This window comes from Staurois parvus, unplaced genomic scaffold (genome assembly GCF_062004578.1).
Source record: "Staurois parvus isolate SC_StPar_1 unplaced genomic scaffold, SC_StPar_1.0 ptg003259l, whole genome shotgun sequence".
NCBI classification, from domain to species: Eukaryota; Metazoa; Chordata; class Amphibia; order Anura; family Ranidae; genus Staurois; species Staurois parvus.
The window spans coordinates 48,745-69,401 of NW_028321055.1; the positions used below are offsets into that span (position 1 = coordinate 48,745).

The 20,657-nt window shown below is 49.9% G+C and overlaps 1 protein-coding gene across 3 annotated transcripts in view; it reads left to right on the forward strand.

The window, feature by feature from the left end:
• XPC (XPC complex subunit, DNA damage recognition and repair factor) overlaps positions 1 to 20,349 on the forward strand; it is a 41,159-nt gene extending 20,810 nt beyond the window's left edge. For 2 of the 3 annotated variants that reach the window (XM_089667452.1, XM_089667453.1), the window contains 8 exons: positions 483 to 1,361; positions 7,236 to 7,396; positions 12,033 to 12,114; positions 15,565 to 15,699; positions 15,794 to 15,963; positions 17,936 to 18,029; positions 18,226 to 18,315; positions 19,902 to 20,349. In XM_089667452.1, the coding sequence (XP_089523578.1) occupies positions 483 to 1,361; positions 7,236 to 7,396; positions 12,033 to 12,114; positions 15,565 to 15,699; positions 15,794 to 15,963; positions 17,936 to 18,029; positions 18,226 to 18,315; positions 19,902 to 20,111 (1,821 nt within the window). In that variant the 3' untranslated portion in view covers positions 20,112 to 20,349. Of the gene's footprint in view, positions 1 to 482; positions 1,362 to 7,235; positions 7,397 to 12,032; positions 12,115 to 15,564; positions 15,700 to 15,793; positions 15,999 to 17,935; positions 18,030 to 18,225; positions 18,316 to 19,901 lie in introns of those variants that run through there. The other variant, XR_016310735.1, reaches the window with a different exon arrangement.
• Positions 20,350 to 20,657: the final 308 nt, after the last annotated feature.

Below are 20,657 nucleotides of genomic sequence, written 5' to 3' on the forward strand. Positions count from 1 at the left end.
TATCGACGTTCCCCGCAGAATGGATCGGATCTGCAGATTGAGCATAATGGAACGGAGTCTGATCCATTAGTGGCACAGGTGGGTGGCACTGATGGGCACAGGCAGGTGGCCCTGACGGGTACAGGTGGGCGGCACTGCTGGGGACTGATCATCAGTGCCTATCCCTTTGCTGACAATTGTCGGTTCTCGGCAGTACTTTCTTCACGCTGTGACTTGGCCGATTACTGTACCCCGTGATCAGCTGCGATCACCGGCGGGGCTGGGAGCACACGGGGGGGGGGGGGGTCCTGCAATGACGTCCATTGATGTCGTCCCAGGATTAAACAACCGCGCTGTAGCCATCCTTCGACTATAGCGCGGTTGGGAACCGGTTAAGCATAGGTGGAGAATCAAGGGCTCGGAGAGGTCTCTGACCTTGTAGCAAGGAGGAGAGTATCAGACTTTAGCTCAGTTTTATAACAGGAATTTGTGATTATCTTCAGGCGAAACGTCTTCCTACAGAGAAGTCGGCCTCTAAAACAAGAAAGAAATCTTCCAAATCCCGAAGGCCTTCTAAAGTTAAATCACAAGCAGAGCCAAAGAAAAAGAAGCTGAAACGAGAGGAGACGGTTTTCGGGGGAGACGAGGATGACGGGACTCCAGTGGCAGCAGAAAAATCGAAGAAGGAAGCCAACAAATCAAAGAAAAAAGCCAAGAGGGCTAAAGCCGAGAGTGATGAGGAAGCCAAGCCAAGAACTGGCCCCAAAAACAAGCTTCGGAGAAAAGCGGCCTCTAAAATTTCATACAAGGAAGAAAGTGAAAGCGGGTCGGGTAGCAGCGGTTCTGAATACGCCTGCAGTGACAGCGAGGACACGGATTCCTCTGACTCACACGAGTCTATCGTGTGGAAAGTTATAAGTCCCTTAAATCAGAACAAGGGGAACTCTGGAACAGTACCATCAAAGAGTCCGGGACAGCCCAAAGCAAAAAGTTCCCCCAAAAAGGACAATGCCCAGCCGATGAAAAGAGGCAAGGTCATCTCATCAGATGATGAAGAAGAAGAAGAGATCCCACCACCATCCTCCAGAGGCATCGATCAGTGGTTGGAAGTCTACCTGAGGAAGGAGGAGAAATGGGTCTGTGTGGACCTCGTCCATGGGACGATCAACAAGCCATCCACCTGCTTCAAGGCTGCCTCCAAGCCTGTCACCTACGTGGTGGGGATCGATAACTCAGGCCACATTAATGACGTAACGCGTAGATACGATCCAGATTGGATGACCAGTACCCGCAAACGCCGTGTTGATCTGGAGTGGTGGGAGGAGACGCTGAGACCTTTTAGAAACCCTGACATGAAACGCGAGGATCGAGAAGAAGCAGAGGTGAGAACTTGACTTTATATTTCTTCCAACTTTTCTAGTAGAATCTTCACAACCGCAGAAGACGGAGCGACTGTGATAACCATGCGTCAAAGAGCACAACTTAAAGCCGAACATCTGCCTTACTTTTCAGTCTTGCGCAGTTGTAAAGTCTCTTCTCCTGTACTGAAAATGCATACTATAAGTACACTGCACACTGTGAGCTTCGCACAGTGTTCAATAGAATCTGCAGCAAGCTAGGCTGAGGCAGAAAGAGCTGGATGATGCCCTCCAGACAAGAAATGGGGTGGCACTCATAGTGTGTAGAGTAAGCAATTTCAGTCCTGGAGAGGAGCCAGTACAACTGTGTGAGACTAAAGGGAAGGTTGGAGATCAATTTTAAAGTGATTCTAAAGCCTTTTTTTTTTTTTTTTTATAACAAACATGCTATAATTTCCTGCTGTGTGCAGTGGTTTTGCACTGTGCAGGCTGGATTCTCCTCCCACACAGGCGCTTCTGGCCCCTCCCTCCTGTCGGGTGCCCCCATAGCAAGCAGCTTGCTATGGGGGCACCCGCTGCTCTGTGTGTTCACTTAGGCTAGGTTAACATCTGTGCGGGTGCGGATCCGTGCGAAAATCCGTTCAGCCGCACCACCCGCACAGAGGAATGTGGACCCGTGGGCGGGTGCCATTAGTTCTAATGGCATGCCGCCCGCACTGGAAAACGCAACCGTACTGGGAACCTCGGCTGCGTTTTCATAAGCAGTGCAGGGACTTCTTCACTGCGTGTCATGGGAGACGGGAGTCCATTCAAATAAATGTGCTCTTCTGCCTGCACAAAACACGGCCCGCACGCCCGCATATATGTGAACCAAGGCTTACACACGGAGCCGTGGCTCGGCCCCGTCCCCTCTCTCTTCTCATTGGTTCACTGGCTGTGATTGACCGCAGTGGGAGCCAATGGCTCCAGCTTCTGTTTCAGCCAATGAGAAGAGGGAGTCCCGGGTTAGCTGAGACTCCAGTGCGCATCGCTGGATCGAGAGAGGGCTTAGGTGAGTATAAGGGGGGGACTGCTGCACAGAGAAGGTTTTTTACCTTCATGCATAGAATACATGAAGGTAAAAAACCTGGAGCCTTTAGAACCACTTTAACTGCTTTCCTACCTAAGCAGCCACTGGATTACTTTTACGGGTGGTGGAAGGGGGTCCCACCCCCCCCTTCCGCCACCGCCGCCTTTACCAGGCTCCCCCAAGCGATCAGATAGCCAAGTAACGATGCGACCGGCGGCATCCTAAGCCTGGCACACAGTGAGGGGAACTGAAGTTGATCCTCCCACTGTGAGATGTCAGAACCTGGAAGCGCCGATGGTTTTGTCATTTCGGTCTCCATAAAGAGTACCTGTCACTGGGATGTTCACATTCCATGTGACAGCACAAAAGTGATCACAAAAACCAGAAACAGTGTAAACATAAAAATAAATAAATGAATAACGTAAAGCGCCCCCATCCCCCGTGCTCACATGCAGATGGACAACGCATGCATCGGCCCTTCATGCATATGTAAACAGTGATCACACTACATATGTGAGGTATCCCTGTAAACGTCAGAGCAAGAGTAATAATTCTATCACCAGACCTCCTGTGTAAATCTAAACTGGTAACCTGTAAAGGCTTTTAAAGCATCGCCTATGGATACCGTATTTTCTGGCGTATAAGACGACCCCCTACTTTTCCTGTTAAAATATAGGGTTTGAGCTATACTCGCCGTATAAGACTACCCCTCTTCCAACGCACACCAAATAAAATTGAAAAAACATCAGATTTGATTTCAATATAGTATGCTATTTCAGTATGGTATTCCAATGATGGGGCACTATTCCTCCCACTGACACCAATAATGGGGCACTATTTCATCCACTGATACCAATGATGGGGCACTATTCCTTCCACTGACACCAATGATGGGACACTGTTCCTCCTACTGACACCAATGATGGGACACTATTCCCCCCACTGACACCAATGATGGGGCACTATTCCTCCCACTGATACCAATGATGGGACACTATCCCTCCCACTGATACCAATGATGGGGCACTATTCCTCCCACTGATACCAATGATGGGACACTATTCCTCCCACTGATACCAATGATGGGGCACTATTCCTCCCACTGATGCCAATGATGGGGCACTATTCCTCCCACTGACACCAATGATGGGACACTATTCCTCCCACTGATGCCAATGATGGGGCACTATTCCTCCCACTGATACCAATGATGGGGCACTATTCCTCCCACTGATACCATCATTAGTGTCAGTGTGTGAGGAATAGTGCCCCATCATTAGCCAGTGGGAGGAATAGTGCCCCATCATTGGTGTCAGTGGGAAGAATCGTGCTCCATCATTGGTGTCAGTGGGAGGAATAGTGTCCCATCATTGGTATCAGTGGGAGGAATAGCACCCCATCATTGGTATCAGTGGGAGGAATAGCACCCCATCATTGGTGTCAGTGGGAGGAATAGCGCCCCATCATTGGTGTCAGTGGGAGGAATAGTGCCCCATCATTGGTGTCAGTGGGAGGAATAGTGCCCCATCATTGGTGTCAGTGGGAGGAATAGCGCCCCATCATTGGTGTCAGTGGCAGGAATTGTGCCCCATCATTGGTGTCAGTGGGAGGAATAGCGCCCCATCATTGGTATCAGTGGCAGGAATTGCACCCCATCATTGGTATCAGTGGCAGGAATTGCGCCCCATCATTGGTGTCAGTGGGAGGAATTGCGCCCCATCATTGGTGTCAGTGGGAGGAATTGCGCCCCATCATTGGTGTCAGTGGGAGGAACAGTGCCCCATCGTTGGTATCAGTGGGGGGAGGAATAGTGACCCATCGTTGGTGTCAGTGGGAGAGGAATAGTGCCCCATCATTGGTATCAGTGGGGAGGAATAGTGCCCCATCATTGGTATCAGTGGGGAGAATAGTGCCTCATCGTTGGTGTCAGTGGAGGAGGAATAGTGCCCCATCTTTAGTGTCAGTGGGGGAGAGAAGCGGCTGCTCCTTCTTCCAGTTCGGCCGCTCGATTTTCGCGGGGCCGCTCGGCTCCGCCTCCTCGCCGGTGATTGGTCGCCTGTGTGCCTTTCCAGTGCTGGCGCCCAATCACCGGTGAGGAGGCAGAGCCGAGCGGACGTGTGACCATCGAGCGGCCGAACTGAAAGAAGGAGCAGCCGCGCTTCCTGGACCGGATCGTCGTGGGACCGGAGCCAGGTAAGGTACAGCAGCCCCTCTGCCCACCCCTGTACTTAATGTCCGTTGGAGGAGGAGGGGGGGCGGCGCCACGCCGCCCCTCGAAAAAGTGCCGCCCTGACACCGGCTCGCACCGGCGTATAAGACGACCCCCGACTTTTCAGAAGATTTTCAGGGGTTGAAAAGTCGTCTTATACGCCGGAAAATACGGTACTTTAAAGTACCGTCGTTTGTTGCCATTCAATGAGCGTGCGCAATTTCAAAGCATGACATGTTTGTATTTACTCAGTGTAACATCTGCTTTTATATTTTACCCAAAAAATTGAGTTATGTATTAAATTTAAAAAAAAGTGTATTTTGTGTTCACTATAATTCATTAAAGTGTATTTTTTTAAACTGCTGTGCAAATACCGTGTGACATAAAAAAAATTGCAACCCCCCCCCCCCCCCCCATTTTATTCTCTACAGCATAAAACTGGCGGCACATCATGCCTCAGCCTCTGGGAGTCATGCTGGTAACTGTCAATCTTGCAATGTCTCATGGGACTTGTAGTTTGGCAACAGCCGGAGGGCCGCCACTTTGACACCCGTGCGCTTAGAGCCTCTGCTTAAAAAAACATATGTTTGAGGATTCTAAATAATTTTCTGTCAACAACAAAAAAATATACATTTTACATGTAGGAGAGAAGTCTCAGAATAGGCATTGGAAACAAATGGTTAAAAAGAGATGAATCTAGGCATATAGTCGGAAGTGAATTGTTTGTTTTAACAAAGACCAGCTTAATGATTACCGTATTTTTGCTCCATAAGACGCACCTAGGTTTTAGAAGAGGAAAACAAGAAAAAAAATATTCTGAACCAATGGACTGCAGACATAGTACAGGAGATGACCAGAGACTGCGGACATAGTACAGGAGATGACCAGAGACTGCGGACATAGTACAGGAGATGACCAGAGACTGCGGACACAGTACAGGAGATGACCAGAGACTGCGGACATAGTACAGGAGATGACCAGAGACTGCGGACATAGTACAGGAGATGACCAGAGACTGCGGACACAGTACAGGAGATGACCAGAGACTGCGGACAGTACAGGAGATGACCAGAGACTGCAGACACAGTACAGGAGATGACCAGAGACTGCGGACATAGTACAGGAGATGATCAGAGACTGCGGACATAGTACAGGAGATGACCAGAGACTGCGGACACAGTACAGGAGGTGACCAGAGACTGCGGACACAGTACAGGAGGTGACCAGAGACTGCGGACACAGTACAGGAGATGACCAGAGACTGCGGACATAGTACAGGAGATGACCAGAGACTGCGGACACAGTACAGGAAATGACCAGAGACTGCGCACACGGTACAGGAGATGACCAGAGACTGCGGACACGGTACAGGAGATGATCAGAGACTGCGGACACAGTACAGGAGATGATCAGAGACTGCGGACACGGTGTAGGAGATGACCAGACACTGCGGACACGGTACAGGAGATGACCAGACACTGCGGACACGGTACAGGAGATGACCAGAGACTGCGGACACGGTGCAGGAAATGACCAGAGACTGCGGACACGGTACAGGAGATGGTCAGAGACTGCGGACACGGTACAGGAGATGGTCAGAGACTGCGGACACGGTACAGGAGATGGTCAGAGACTGCGGACACGGCACAGGAGATGACCGGAGACTGCGGACACGGCACAGGAGATGACCGGAGACTGCGGACACGGTACAGGAGATGACCAGAGACTGCGGACACGGCACAGGAGATGACCAGAGACTGAGGACACAGTACAGGAGATGACCGGAGACTGCGGACACGGTACAGGAGATAACCAGAGACTGCGGACACGGTGCAGGAAATGACCAGAGACTGCGGACACGGTACAGGAGATGGTCAGAGACTGCGGACACGGTACAGGAGATGGTCAGAGACTGCGGACACGGTACAGGAGATGACCGGAGACTGCGGACACGGCACAGGAGATGACCAGAGACTGCGGACACAGTACAGGAGATGACCGGAGACTGCGGACACGGTACAGGAGATGACCAGAGACTGCGGACACAGTACAGGGGGTGAGCAGAGACTGTGGACCTTTGGGGAGCAGAGGAGGGGGGGAGCGGGTACCCGAATTTGACAGGTACCCGTTCCCACTTCCGTGGAGTTGTCCCCCCTCCCCGTAGTCTTCTGCGACGTGTCAGGTCCCAGAAGACTGCCGGACCATTCTCAAAGTGCAGCGCTTCTCGCTCATGTGCAGTGGGCACCCAGCTGTGAAGCTGCAAGCTGTCACAGCTGGGTGCCCACACTAAAGATGCCGGCACCGGGGAGAGAAGATGGTAAGGACAGCACTGGACCGAGGAACAGGTAGGACCGAGGAGCACAGAAGAGCCGAGCAGCCAACCCGGTATTCTAACACAGCGGCGGCGGGAATTCCAGGCCGGCCGCTCCATATTCGCTCCATAAGACGCACAGACATTTCCCCCCATTTTTTTGGGTGGAAAAAATGCATCTTATGGAGCAAAAAATACGGTAATTAGAAAAGGTAGCTGGAGAATTGGGCTTACAATGGGGTGTTGAAGACAAGTAACATCTGAACTGTATACCTGTAATGTAATCAATCTCTTCTGTCGCACCTGCAGTTTGAAGCTAAATTACTGGATCAACCACTGCCAACCTCAATCACAGAATATAAGAATCATCCTCTGTATGCTTTGAAGAGACATCTACTGAAATACGAGGCGATCTACCCAGAATCTGCCGCCATCTTGGGCTACTGCAGAGGGGAAGCCGTCTATTCCAGGTAAGGAACACAAAGGTTGATTGTACTGTAATCTAAACTTTTCAGATGAGATAATTAATTGCAAATGAAAAAAAATAACTTGGTTGTCCATAATAACCAGTCCAAAACGTAAAAAAAGGTCTCGTGGGCAAAAGCCTAGAACTGTTGTTTTGTTGTAAAGGCACAAAAAAAGATACCATATGGCCCAAGGTTGTGCACTCCTGACCATCACACCTACAGTATATGAACTTGTTGGACATCCCATTCCACAACCAGGGCCATTAATATGCAGTTGGCCCTCTTTGCAGCCAGGAAGGCCATCAAAAATTTTGGGGCCCCATACACAGCCTTAGGCCTGGGCCTGACCACCAACATTCCCCAGGGCCCGCCCACTGGCCATCCAACCAAATCCACCCACTGGCTGTCCAAGTCCTTCAGTTTAACCACTTTTTTTCCCCTCTGTTTTCATCCGGTGATCTGGCCAATAAAGCACCTCCTGTATTAGAGCGCCCTCACTCTGGACGAAGGAGCACAGGGACATCCTTGGATAGCAGCATTGTCCGTCTGGGGAGGGAGGGGAGGTGTTAAATGTATTAGCAGATTTAGATACACTAACAAATTGAAGCCAAACTTTAGTTATTATTATTATTATACAGGATTTATATCACGCCAACAGTGTGCTCAGCGCTGTACAAAATGAAGGCAGACAGTACAGTTACAATACAATTTGGTACAAGAGGAAGCAGAGGGCCCGGCTCCTGGGAGCTTACAATCTAGGAGGAAGGGTTGAGTGATACAAAAGGCAATAGCTGTGGGGGGGGGGGGGGGGGGGGGTGAGCTGATGGAGGAAATAAATGGCAGTTTACTAGGCAGAAGCAGGATAGACTTCTTTAAAGAGGTTTTCAGGGATCGTCTAAAGGTGGATAGATTAGGAGACAGCTGGACAGATTGGGGTAGAGAGTTCCATAGGATGGGAGAAGCTCAGTTCACACTTTATAAGCAGTTACAGCAAACAGTTTTGTTCCTTTTGGGTTTTACATAAATAAATAAAACGGATCATTGTAAGCACCACTGCCAGTGTTTGTCTCAAGCCAGTACTTGATACATCTGCAAGAGAGCTTGTTCTTTTGAAAAAACAACTTCCTGGCTGGATCACCAGGTGAAAACAGAAGGAAAGAAAGCCTAAAAAAGAACTAATGCAGTCATCATATTTTAAGAATTGGTAAACTGCAATATAATAAATGTAATATGAATGGTTACAGCAGACTTAACAATCACAAAGCGCTTGACTGTCTCCTGTGGTGTACAGATGATACTTCCCGACATGTTTCGCCCATCCTGGGCTTCTTCAGGGGAAGAGAAAAGCTATCCGCAATACAGTCTAAAATTGTATCAAAAATACCCACATTTTTTTTTTAGAATATACATCACACTACAGTGCATAGACTTATACTTCCAGCACATTAATTGTCCATATATATATATATGAACCCCCTGCTTACCCTTTGGGGCTATAATACCAATATCATTCTTTAACTAGTTGCCGACCGCAGATAGCCGAATGATGGCTGCACCGCGGCCGGCCAGTTCTGAGTGGACGTCATATGACGTCCTCCCAGAACGCGCTCTCCTGCGCGCCCCAGGGGGTGCGCACCCGGCGATCTCCGTGATCACTGTGTCCTACGGACACAGCTGATCACGTGATGTGGTAAAAGGCCAATCACAGCGGCCTTTTACCACGTGATCAGCGGTGTCCAATGACACGCTGATCACAGGGAAATGCAAGTGCCAGTTCTCGCTTTCAGATCGTGAGGAAAGTACTGCCGAGAACCGGCAGTTGTCAGAGCGGGGATCGGCACCGATCATCAGGGCACTGATGATCAGTGCCCTGATGATCGGTGCCCAGCAGTGACACCCGCAAGTTCCGCCCACCTGTGCCCAGCAGTGCGCCCACTAGCTCCGCCCACCTGTGCCCAGCAGATCACCCAGCAGTGCACCCACCTGTGCCACTCTGCAGTGTCACCTACCTGTGCCCAGCAGTGCCACCCACCTGTGCCCACCCACCAGTGCCACCCACCAGTGCAGCCCAGCAGTGCTGCCAGTCAGTGCCACCAGTCAGTGCCCAGCTGTTGTGCCAGTCAGTGCCGCCAGTCAGTGCCCAGCAGTGATGCCAGTCAGTGCCGTCTATCAGTACCCATCATCAGTACCCATCACCATTTTGCATTTTTTAATTTATAGCGCAAAAAGTAAAGCGCCCAGTGGCGATTAAATACCACCAAAAGAAAGCTCTATTTGTGAGAAAAAAATGATCAAAATTTCATATGGGTACAATGTTGCATGACCGCGCAATTGTCAATCAAAGTGCGGCAGCGCTGAAAGCTGAAAATTGGCCTGGTAAATAAAGGGGTATAAGTGCCCTGTAGGCAGGAAGGGGGTATAAGTGCCTGGTAGGCAGGAAGGGGGTAGAAGTGCCCTGTAGGCAGGAAGGGGGTAGAAGTGCCCTGTAGGCAGGAAGGGGGTATAAGTGCCTGGTAGGCAGGAAGGGGGTAGAAGTGCCCTGTAGGCAGGAAGGGGGTATAAGTGCCCTGTAGGCAGGAAGGGGGTATAAGTGCCCTGTAGGCAGGAAGGGGGTGGAAGTGTCCTGTAGGCAGGAAGGGGGTAGAAGTGCCCTGTAGGCAGGAAGGGGGTAGAAGTGCCCTGTAGGCAGGAAGGGGGTAGAAGTGTCCTGTAGGCAGGAAGGGGGTAGAAGCGTCCTGTAGGCAGGAAGGGGGTAGAAGCGTCCTGTAGGCAGGAAGGGGGTAGAAGCGTCCTGTAGGCAGGAAGGGGGTAGAAGCGTCCTGTAGGCAGGAAGGGGGTATAAGTGCCCTGTAGGCAGGGAGGGGGTAGAAGTGCTCTGTAGGCAGGAAGGGGGTATAAGTGCCCTGTAGGCAGGGAGGGGGTAGAAGTGCCCTGTAGGCAGGAAGGGGGTAGAAGTGCTCTGTAGGCAGGAAGGGGGTATAAGTGCCCTGTAGGCAGGGAGGGGGTAGAAGTGCCCTGTAGGCAGGAAGGGGGTAGAAGTGCTCTGTAGGCAGGAAGGGGGTATAAGTGCCCTGTAGGCAGGGAGGGGGTATAAGTGCCCTGTAGGCAGGGAGGGGGTATAAGTGCCCTGTAGGCAGGGAGGGGGTATAAGTGCCCTGTAGGCAGGGAGGGGGTATAAGTGCCCTGTAGGCAGGAAGGGGGTATAAGTGCCCTGTAGGCAGGGAGGGGGTATAAGTGCCCTGTAGGCAGGAAGGGGGTAAAAGTGCCCTGTAGGCAGGAAGGGGGTAGAAGTGCCCTGTAGGCAGGGAGGGGGTATAAGTGCCCTGTAGGCAGGGAGGGGGTATAAGTGCCTGGTAGGCGAGGGGTTAAGGCAGAAATAAGCATGTGTTGGATCAAAGGAACAAGCGTCCTCTAAAAATTCATACAAGGAAGCATCTTGTGCCTTTGATCCGCAAGGGAAAATGTCGCCACGCCTGATGAAGGGGTCCTATGAAACTCCGAAACGTTGCCTTGCTGTAACTATGTGATCGTTGATTAAAACTTTTGGACCCGTATTGGTGATCCTCGGTGTGCTGGTGACATTCTCCCTCGCTGATTCTGTTTGGTTCCAGCCGACGGTCGCTGCAGCACCCACTTATACACACCACCATTTTTAACGCCGGAACGTGTGCGTTTGGATTGCACAGAAAACAAAATGGCAGTTGACTTGTGCAAATCTGCCCAAAGATGGTTTGTAATTAATCCTATGCGGAGTCATTTATCACTACATTGGTGAATGCAATAAAGTATTTTTGATCTCATGGATCATGAAAAAGGTAGACATGGACATGGTGAACATAATTCAATCATGTTGTAAAATCAAAGAATTAAAAATAATGGGCCGTTCGGCGTCTTCAGTTTAGCTGCATGGGCAATACGTTTGCAATGTGAGGCTGTAATACTTCTGTATTCATCAGATGAAATTTCCATACATAGTGTCCTGTTCTGTTCGTTTATTCCTCTTTATCTGTTTCTTGTAATGAACATCAAAATATATATTGAAAAGTTCCTGGAAATAAATAGTGGAATGCAATGAATTTCAAAAGTTTGGATTGTAAACCTGCTTTGTGCCTTTGATCCAAAACATGCGCATTTCTGACTTTCTCCTCCGGTTTCCACCTCCCGACATGGCGGCCTCTGTCTCCCTGTGGCTGAGAACGGTCTGCTGTGTGCATACGGCACTCAAAACTATAAGAACCAATGGGTGGAGGGCCCCCACACAGTGGCGGAACCAGGCAACAACTGGTTGGTTGGGGCCAGCTGCCCGGGCCCCTTACATATGTTTGGGTTGCCCCGCCCCGCTGATGGCGGCCCCGTTTGCAGCTCTAACATCCTCCACTCTTCTAGGAAGACATGAAAATTGCACTGCATATAGTCACCTTGCTGCTTCCCCGCAGCAGGGCTAAATGCAAAAAAAAACAAAACACGTGCCTGGAACTGCATGTCCCCGGAGTTGGGCGATCTGATTTGCACATCCCAGGACATGCACATACTATTGGCCACGTAGCATATTTGCCTCGTTCCTGGAAGTAGTAATACATGATGTGCGCAGCAGCTTTCCTACAGTTGATGTGAATCTCGATTGTGATCTGTCCTTCAGGTCATGTGTTCAGACGCTGCACTCCAGAGACACCTGGCTGAAGGACGCCCGGGTGGTGCGGCTGGGAGAGGTGCCTTACAAGGTATTTATTTATTTCAGGTACTTATATAGCGCCATCAATTTACTCAGCACTTTACATATATATTGTACATTCACATCAGTCCCTAACCCTCAAGGGGCGTACAATCTAAGGTCCCTAACCCTCAAGGGGAGTACAATCTAAGGTCCCTAACCCTCAAGGGGAGTACAATCTAAGGTCCCTAACCCTCAAGGGGAGTACAATCTAAGGTCCCTAACCCTCAAGGGGCGTACAATCTAAGGTCCCTAACCCTCAAGGGGCGTACAATCTAAGGTCCCTAACCCTCAAGGGGCGTACAATCTAAGGTCCCTAACCCTCAAGGGGTGTACAATCTAAGGTCCCTAACCCTCAAGGGGCGTACAATCTAAGGTCCCTAACCCTCAAGGGGACGTACAATCTAAGGTCCCTAACCCTCAAGGGGCGTACAATCTAAGGTCCCTAACCCTCAAGGGGGGTACAATCTAAGGTCCCTAACCCTCAAGGGGACGTACAATCTAAGGTCCCTAACCCTCAAGGGGCGTACAATCTAAGGTCCCTAACCCTCAAGGGGCGTACAATCTAAGGTCCCTAACCCTCAAGGGGCGTACAATCTAAGGGCCCTAACCCTCAAGGGGCGTACAATCTAAGGTCCCTAACCCTCAAGGGGTGTACAATCTAAGGTCCCTAACTCACATTCATACATACACATACTAGGGACAATTTAGACAGAATCCAATTCACCTACCAGCATGTCTTTGGAGTGTGGGGGGAAACCAGAGTACCTGGAGGAAACCCACGCAGGCACAGGGAGAACATGCAAACTCCAGGCAGGTGGTGTTGTGGTTGGGATTCGAGCCAACGACCCGAGTACTGCCAGGGGGAAGTGCTAACTACATAGCTACTGTGCCGCAAATATATATATATACAGTTGTGTTCAATATAATATCAGTGTGTTGAAAAAAGTGAATAAAGCTGAAAATCCTTCTAATAGCTTTTATTTCCATCCACACAAATGCATTGGGAACACGACACATTCTATTCCAAATCACAACATGAAGAAAAATACATCAAATTTGTGTTGTTCCTCTAAAAAAATTCGAGAAAAGTGAATATTAGACGGTTCAAAAAAATCGCAGTGTTTGTATTCTTCTTTACAAATTCAAACATTCACTATATAAACTGAGAAATGTTTGAAGATTTTGCTTTCCTTTGAATGACTTCATGAATATTTGGTTGTAGTCGCACTGTTTCTGAGAACTGCTGTACATCTGTGTTGCATGGAGTCACCCAACTTCTGGCCCCTGTGATCAGGTATTCCAGCCCAGGATGATTGGACCACATTCCACAGTTCTTCTCTATTTCTTGGTTTTGCCTCAGAAACGGCATTTTTGATGTCACCCCACAAGTTTTCTATTGGATGAAGATCCGGGGATTGGGCTGGCCACTCCATAACGTCCATCTTGTTGGTCTGGAACCAAGATGTTGCATGTTTACTGGTGTGTTTGGGGTCGTTGTCTTGTTGGAACACCCATTTCAAGGGCATTTCCTCTTCAGCATAAGGCAGCATGACCTCTTCAAGTATTCTGATGTATTCAAACTGATCCATGATCCCTGGTATGCGATAAATAGGCCCAACACCGTAGTATGAGAAACATCCCCATATTATGATGCTTGCACCACCATGCTTCACTGTCTTCACAGTGTACTGTGGCTTGAATTCAGTGTTTGGGGGTCGTCTGACAAACTGTCTCCGCCCACTAGACCCAAAAAGAACAATCTTACTTCCATCAGTCCACAAAATGTTGGGCCATTTCTCTTTAGGCCGGTCAATGTGCTCTTTGGCAGATTGTAACCTCTTCAGCACACGTCTTTTTCCCAACAGTGGGACTTTGCGGGGACTTCTTGCAGATAGCTTGGCTTCACATCGGCGTCTTCTAATTGTAACAGTCCTCACAGGGAACGTCACACCTTCTTTCATCTTCCTGGAGCTGATTGTTGGCTGAGTCCTCACAGGGAACGTCACACCTTCTTTCATCTTCCTGGAGCTGATTGTTGGCTGAGTCCGCCCCATTTTGGCTATTCTTCTATCCATTCCAATGGTAGTTTTTCGCTTTCTTCCGCGTCTTTCAGGTTTTGGTTGCCATTTTAAAGCATTTGCGATCATTTTAGCTGAGCAGCCGATCATTTTCTGCACTTCTTTATATGTTTTCCCCTCCAATCAACTTTTTAATCAAGGTACGCTGTTCTTCTGAACAATGTCTGGAACGACCCATTGTCCTCAGAATTTCAGAGAGAAATGCACTGTAACCGGCATGTACAACATTTGCTGCCTTCCTTCCTTAAATAAGGGCAATAATTGCCACCAAAGAATGAATGACCTCACTAATAGAACTCCACACGGCTATTATTTTGAACACGCCTCTTTTAATGAGTGATTCAATGACACAGAATCAGCAGCACGCATGTCATGACTGTCGGGTCTGTTGGATTTCTATGACTCTACTACACCTGCTAGGAAATTATTTGCCATGTAGAAATATCATTTCCACCAAAAACAGTGATTGATCCGGTTAGTGATGTCTGACAGCTAGTATTTTCTACACAACTGTGTGTATATATATATATGGGTGACATGTAAAATGCAATTTCTGAGGCCAAACCAAGAAATAGAGAAGAACTGTGGAATGTGGTCCAATCATCCTGGGCTGGAATACCTGATCACAGGGGCCAGAAGTTGGGGGACTCCATGCAACACAGATGTACAGCAGTTCTCAGAAACAGTGCGACTACAACCAAATATTCATGAAGTCATTCAAAGGAAAGCAAAATCTTCAAACATTTCTCAGTTTATATAGTGAATGTTGGAGTTTGTAAAGAAGAATACAAACACTGCCATTTTTTTGAACCGTCTAATATTCACTTTTCTTCCATTTTTTTAGAGGAACAACACAAATTTGATGTATTTTTCTTCATGTTGTGATTTGGAATAGAATGTGTCGTGTTCCCAATGCATTTGTGTGGATGGAAATAAAAGGATTAGAAGGATTTTCAGCTTTAGTCACTTTTTTCAACACACGGCTATTATTTTGAACACAACTGTATGTGGGGGAGGGGTGGACTCACTGCTGGGAGATACTGGACATACATGATTTTGCACAGGAATGCCGCCCTCCAGCAGTATCACTGCTATAGGGGGGGATAGTAAGTGGTTAACTACAGCTGAGAAAAAAAAATCACGTCTTCTGCTGTGCCAGTGCTGTGTAGCATAGCTGTGTAAATCTCAGGGCTGGATGGATAGAAATACAAATTCTTTGGCTGGTAAAGCAGCACCCATCAATGTATGTCATCTGTGTGTTTATTTGTGACGTTTATCTGGAGTTCCGCTTTAACTTGCATATATAAACGAAGTCCTCCTTGTGCGGCCAAAGTCCATTGCTGGGTGTCAGCGTTTCTCTGGTTGTCGTTGCTGCACAGATGGTGAAAGGACACTCCAACCGAGCGAGGAAAGCCCGTATGGCAGATCCAGAGAAGAGGGACAGCAATGACCTTGCCCTGTTTGGCCCCTGGCAGACGGAGGAGTATCAGCCACCTGTCGCTGTGGACGGGAAGGTGAGTCGCTGTGTCCCGGGTCCCACTGAAGGAGACTGTCGATCGTCTTGTCCGACTTCCCTGAAATGCTCTCCGCTCTTCGTTTTTATTGCAGGTTCCCCGCAACGAGTTTGGAAACGTTTACCTGTTCAAGCCGTGCATGATGCCGATCGGCTGCGTCCAGCTGCAAGTGCCTAACCTGCACCGCGTGGCCAGGAAGCTGGACATCGACTGCGTCCCGGCCATCACCGGATTCGACTTCCACGGTGGCTACTCACACCCTGTGTAAGGCTGAAGGGCCCGCTGTCATTGTAGCCGGGGTTGGTACCAAATTCCTGCAGCGTACCTAGCAATCGTAGCCGGGGTTTGTACCAAATTCCTGCAGCATACCTAGCAATCGTAGCCGGGGTTTGTACCAAATTCCTGCAGCGTACCTAGCAATCGTAGCCGGGGTTTGTACCAAATTCCTGCAGCATACCTAGCGATCGTAGCCAGGGTTTGTACCAAATTCCTGCAGCGTACCTAGCGATCGTAGCTGGGGTTTGTACCAAATTTCTGCAGCGTACCTAGCGATCGTAGCTGGGGTTTGTACCAAATTCCTGCAGCGATCGTAGCCGGGGTTTGTACCAAATTCCTGCAGCGTACCTAGCAATCGTAGCCGGGGTTTGTACCAAATTCCTGCAGCGATTGTAGCTGGGGTTTGTACCAAATTCCTGCAGCGTACCTAGCAATCGTAGCCGGGGTTTGTACCAAATTCCTGCAGCGATTGTAGCTGGGGTTTGTACCAAATTCCTGCAGCGTACCTAGCGATCGTAGCCGGGGTTTGTACCAAATTCCTGCAGCGATCGTAGCCGGGGTTTGTACCAAATTCCTGCAGCGTACCTGGCGATCGTAGCTGGAGTTTGTACCAAATTATTGCAGCGTACCTAGCGATCGTAGCCGGAGTTTGTACCAAATTCCTGCAGCGTACCTAGCGATCGTAGCCGGGGTTTGTACTAAATTCCCGCTGCGTACCTAGCGATCGTAGCCGGGTTTGTACCAAATTCCCGCTGCGTACCTAGCGATCGTTGCCGGGGTTTGTACCAAATTCCTGCAGCGTACCTAGCGATCGTAGCCGGGGTTTTTACCAAATTCCTGCAGCGATTGTAGCTGGGGTTTGTACCAAATTCCTGCAGCGTACCTAGCGATCGTAGCCGGGGTTTGTACCAAATTCCTGCAGCGTACCTAGCGATCGTAACTGGGGTTTGTACCAAATTCCTGTAGCGATTGTAGCTGGGGTTTGTACCAAATTCCTGCAATGTACCTAGCGATTGTAGCTGGGGTTTGTACCAAATTCCTGCAACGTACCTAGCGATCGTAGCCGGAGTTTGTACCAAATTCCTGCAGCGTACCTAGCGATCGTAGCCGGGTTTGTACCAAATTCCCGCTGCGTACCTAGTGATCGTTGCCGGGGTTTGTACCAAATTCCTGCAGCGTACCTAGCGATCGTAGCCGGGGTTTTTACCAAATTCCTGCAGCGATTGTAGCTGGGGTTTGTACCAAATTCCTGCAGCGTACCTAGCGATCGTAGCCGGGGTTTGTACCAAATTCCTGCAGCGTACCTAGCGATCGTAACTGGGGTTTGTACCAAATTCCTGTAGCGATTGTAGCTGGGGTTTGTACCAAATTCCTGCAACGTACCTAGCGATTGTAGCTGGGGTTTGTACCAAATTCCTGCAGCGTACCTAGCGATCGTAGCCGGGGTTTGTACCAAATTCCTGCAGCGTACCTAGCGATCGTAACTGGGGTTTGTACCAAATTCCTGTAGCGATTGTAGCTGGGGTTTGTACCAAATTCCTGCAGCGTACCTAGCGATCGTAGCCGGGGTTTGTACCAAATTCCTGCAGCGTACCTAGCGATCGTAACTGGGGTTTGTACCAAATTCCTGTAGCGATTGTAGCTGGGGTTTGTACCAAATTCCTGCAACGTACCTAGCGATTGTAGCTGGGGTTTGTACCAAATTTCTGCAGCGTACCTAGCGATCGTAGCTGGGATTTGCACCAAATTCCTGCAGCATAGTTAGTGATTGTAGCTGGGGGAGGAGGGAGGGTCACCTTTACCTAACTTTTTTCCTGCTCTGTGTGACAACCCTGCATGAAAGTGTCTTACAATCAAAAACATAAGAAATTGTCTTGTAGTAGAAGATTGTAATGTGTGTGGCGGCTCTCATCAAGCTGTCGTATTGCCCTCGTGTCATGTGAGCTTTGTTGTTCTCCAGGACGGACGGTTACATAGCGTGCGAGGAGCACAAGGACATCCTGCTGGTCGCCTGGGAGAACGAACAAGTTGAGATCGAGCGCAAGCAGAAGGAGGTGAGTCGATGAGCGGGGTCTTTGCCGTAAAACAGATCCATCTCCGTAGGCCAGCATTGGTTCCCCTCCACTGCCTGGGTTCCCCAGCAGCTCTCCTGCTGCTAATATGAATAGTCCGCCAACTGGCACACAATGGTGGTGATATTTCTAGGGCCGAGTCGGCCATAAAACCACATGACCTGTTTTTGTGCTGCAGAAGCGGGAAAAGCGAGCTTTTGGGAACTGGAAGCTGCTGATCAAGGGACTTCTGATCCGGGAGAGATTAAAAGCACGCTATGGCAAGAAGGTGAGTGATGGAATGGATGGAATGGATGGAATGGGTGGAATGGGAGCAATTCTTTGGCCTTATGTGTATAGAGAGATTTTAGAGTTTTCTCTCTCTCCCTATTAGATCTGTAAAATATTGTTCAATATGGAGGGATATGAACATCTCGGTGAGCAGGAACTGGTGGAACGCAATAGCAGTGGAGTTTTCTTGCTGATTTTTCAAGAGTTTTAGGCAGTAGATGACTTACGCTATTATCAAAAGTGTGTGTGTTGGGGGGGAGCATTTGGCAACGTGCTGAGAGCAGGGGGGTGGGGGTCTGGCAGAGTGGTGCATTGGGCCTGAGGATGGGGAGACAGTGCTGAGAATGGGTGGCAGGGGGATCATTTGGCAGAGTGCTGAGAATGGGGGTGGGGATCATTTGGCAGAGTACTGAGAATGGGGGTGGGGATCATTTGGCACAGTGCTGAGAAAAGGGAGCAGGGGGGGACAGTGCTGAGAATGGGTGGGGATCATTTGCAGAGTGTTGAGAATGGATGGGGGGTGGGGATCATTTGGCAGGGTGCTGAGAATGGGTGGGGGGGTGGGGATCATTTGGCAGGGTGCTGAGAATGGGTGGGGATCATTTGGCAGAGTGCTGAGAATGGGTGGGGGGGTGGGGATCATTTGCAGAGTGTTGAGAATGGATGGGGGGGGTGGGGATCATTTGGCAGGGTGCTGAGACTGGGTGGGGGGGGGGGGATCATTTGGCAGAGTGCTGAGAATGGGTGGGGGGATCATTTGGCAGAGTGCTGAGAATGGGTGGGGGGGGGGGGGTGGGGATCATTTGGCAGAGTGCTGAGAATGGGTGGGGGGGGGCGGGGATCATTTGGCAGAGTACTGAGAATGGTGATGGGGGGCAGTGCTGAGAATAGGTGGGGGGATATTTAGCAGAGTGCTGAGAATAGGTGGCAGGGGTGTCATTTAGCAGAGTGCTGAGAATGGGGAGAGGGGGGACAGTGCCGAGAATGGGTGGCAGGGGGGGGGGTCATTTGGCACAATTGGGAGGGGGAGGTGTCAGTGCTGAGAAAGGGTGGGGAGTTATTTGGCAGAATGTGGAGAATGGGAAGGGGGGGTGCACAATGATGAGAATGGGTGAGGGGGGGCATTGCTGGGAGCCAGGGGGCTGCAGGCAGTGGTGGGGTGTTGGGGAGAATGATGAGCACAGGGAGCATTTGGCAGTGCTTTGCAGAGATGAGAGACTGATAGATTGCTCCCTTCATACAGAGCTCTGTGTTGTTCACCAACACAGAGCTCTGGGCTGTGATTGGATACAGCCGATGAGCAGGTCCCATCCATGAGTTATTGGCTGTGACTTACTGACAGGCTCCTGCTGTGTACGTGCACCATGTGGTAGGCAGTGACGTACCCGTATGTCGTGTTTCCTACAGCAGCCCCCCGCGGGCGGTCTACGTGGCGATGTGTACGGTCAGACATCGTAGGTCTAGTTTACTCTGCTTCCATTTATTACTGACCTGTCCATCACCGGTCTAACCTCCAGGCTGCAGTGAACACGATGCCTTTCCCTCCCCATCCCGCCTGTCACTTTGGTCATTGTCTTATAACAGGATGCAGATCATCCACACGCAGCATCTGGGGAAGGATTCTCATCTGACGAGGAGGAAGAACCAGCATCCGAGACCCCAGCTCAGGACACCGCCATCTCTTGGCCTCAAAACCGCCAGGCCGAGGAACTGCGGGAAGGGAAAGCGAAGAGGAAGACCAAGAGGGAGAAGAAGGGGGAGGAGAAGCATTTGTTTCCATTTGAGAAACTCTGACATGATCAGCACTATAACTCCCCACTGAACAGTCCGCCGCTTTTCCTGCTGTTGGAGGAACCACAAGTCTCAGCAAGCTCAGAATCCTGCAGCCGCTGGAGGGATCGGGGTTAAGGCCGAAGTCCATTTCTAATATCTGACAATCGGTTTCTCTAAAGGTGGAGAGAATAGTTTTGTTTATATTGAAAATTTAAAGCCGTGTACATTTCCCAGCGACTGAAATAAATACAAGTTTGTACATTTGTTGTCATTGATATCAAACAACCAAGTAACACGTGCGGGCATTGTTTATGTAAATATGAATTTTGGGGGCCTTTAACCACTTCCAGTCCGGACGCTTCCCCCCCCCCTTCCAGTCCGGACGCTTCCCCCCCCCCCCCCTCCAGTCCGGACGCTTCCCCCCCCTCCAGTCCGGACGCTTCCCCCCCCCCCTCCAGTCCGGACGCTTCCCCCCTTAGAGTCCGGACGCTTTCACCCCCCCCTTCCAGTCCGGACGCTTTCACTCCCCTTCCAGTCCGGACGCTTTCCCCCCCCCTTCCAGTCCGG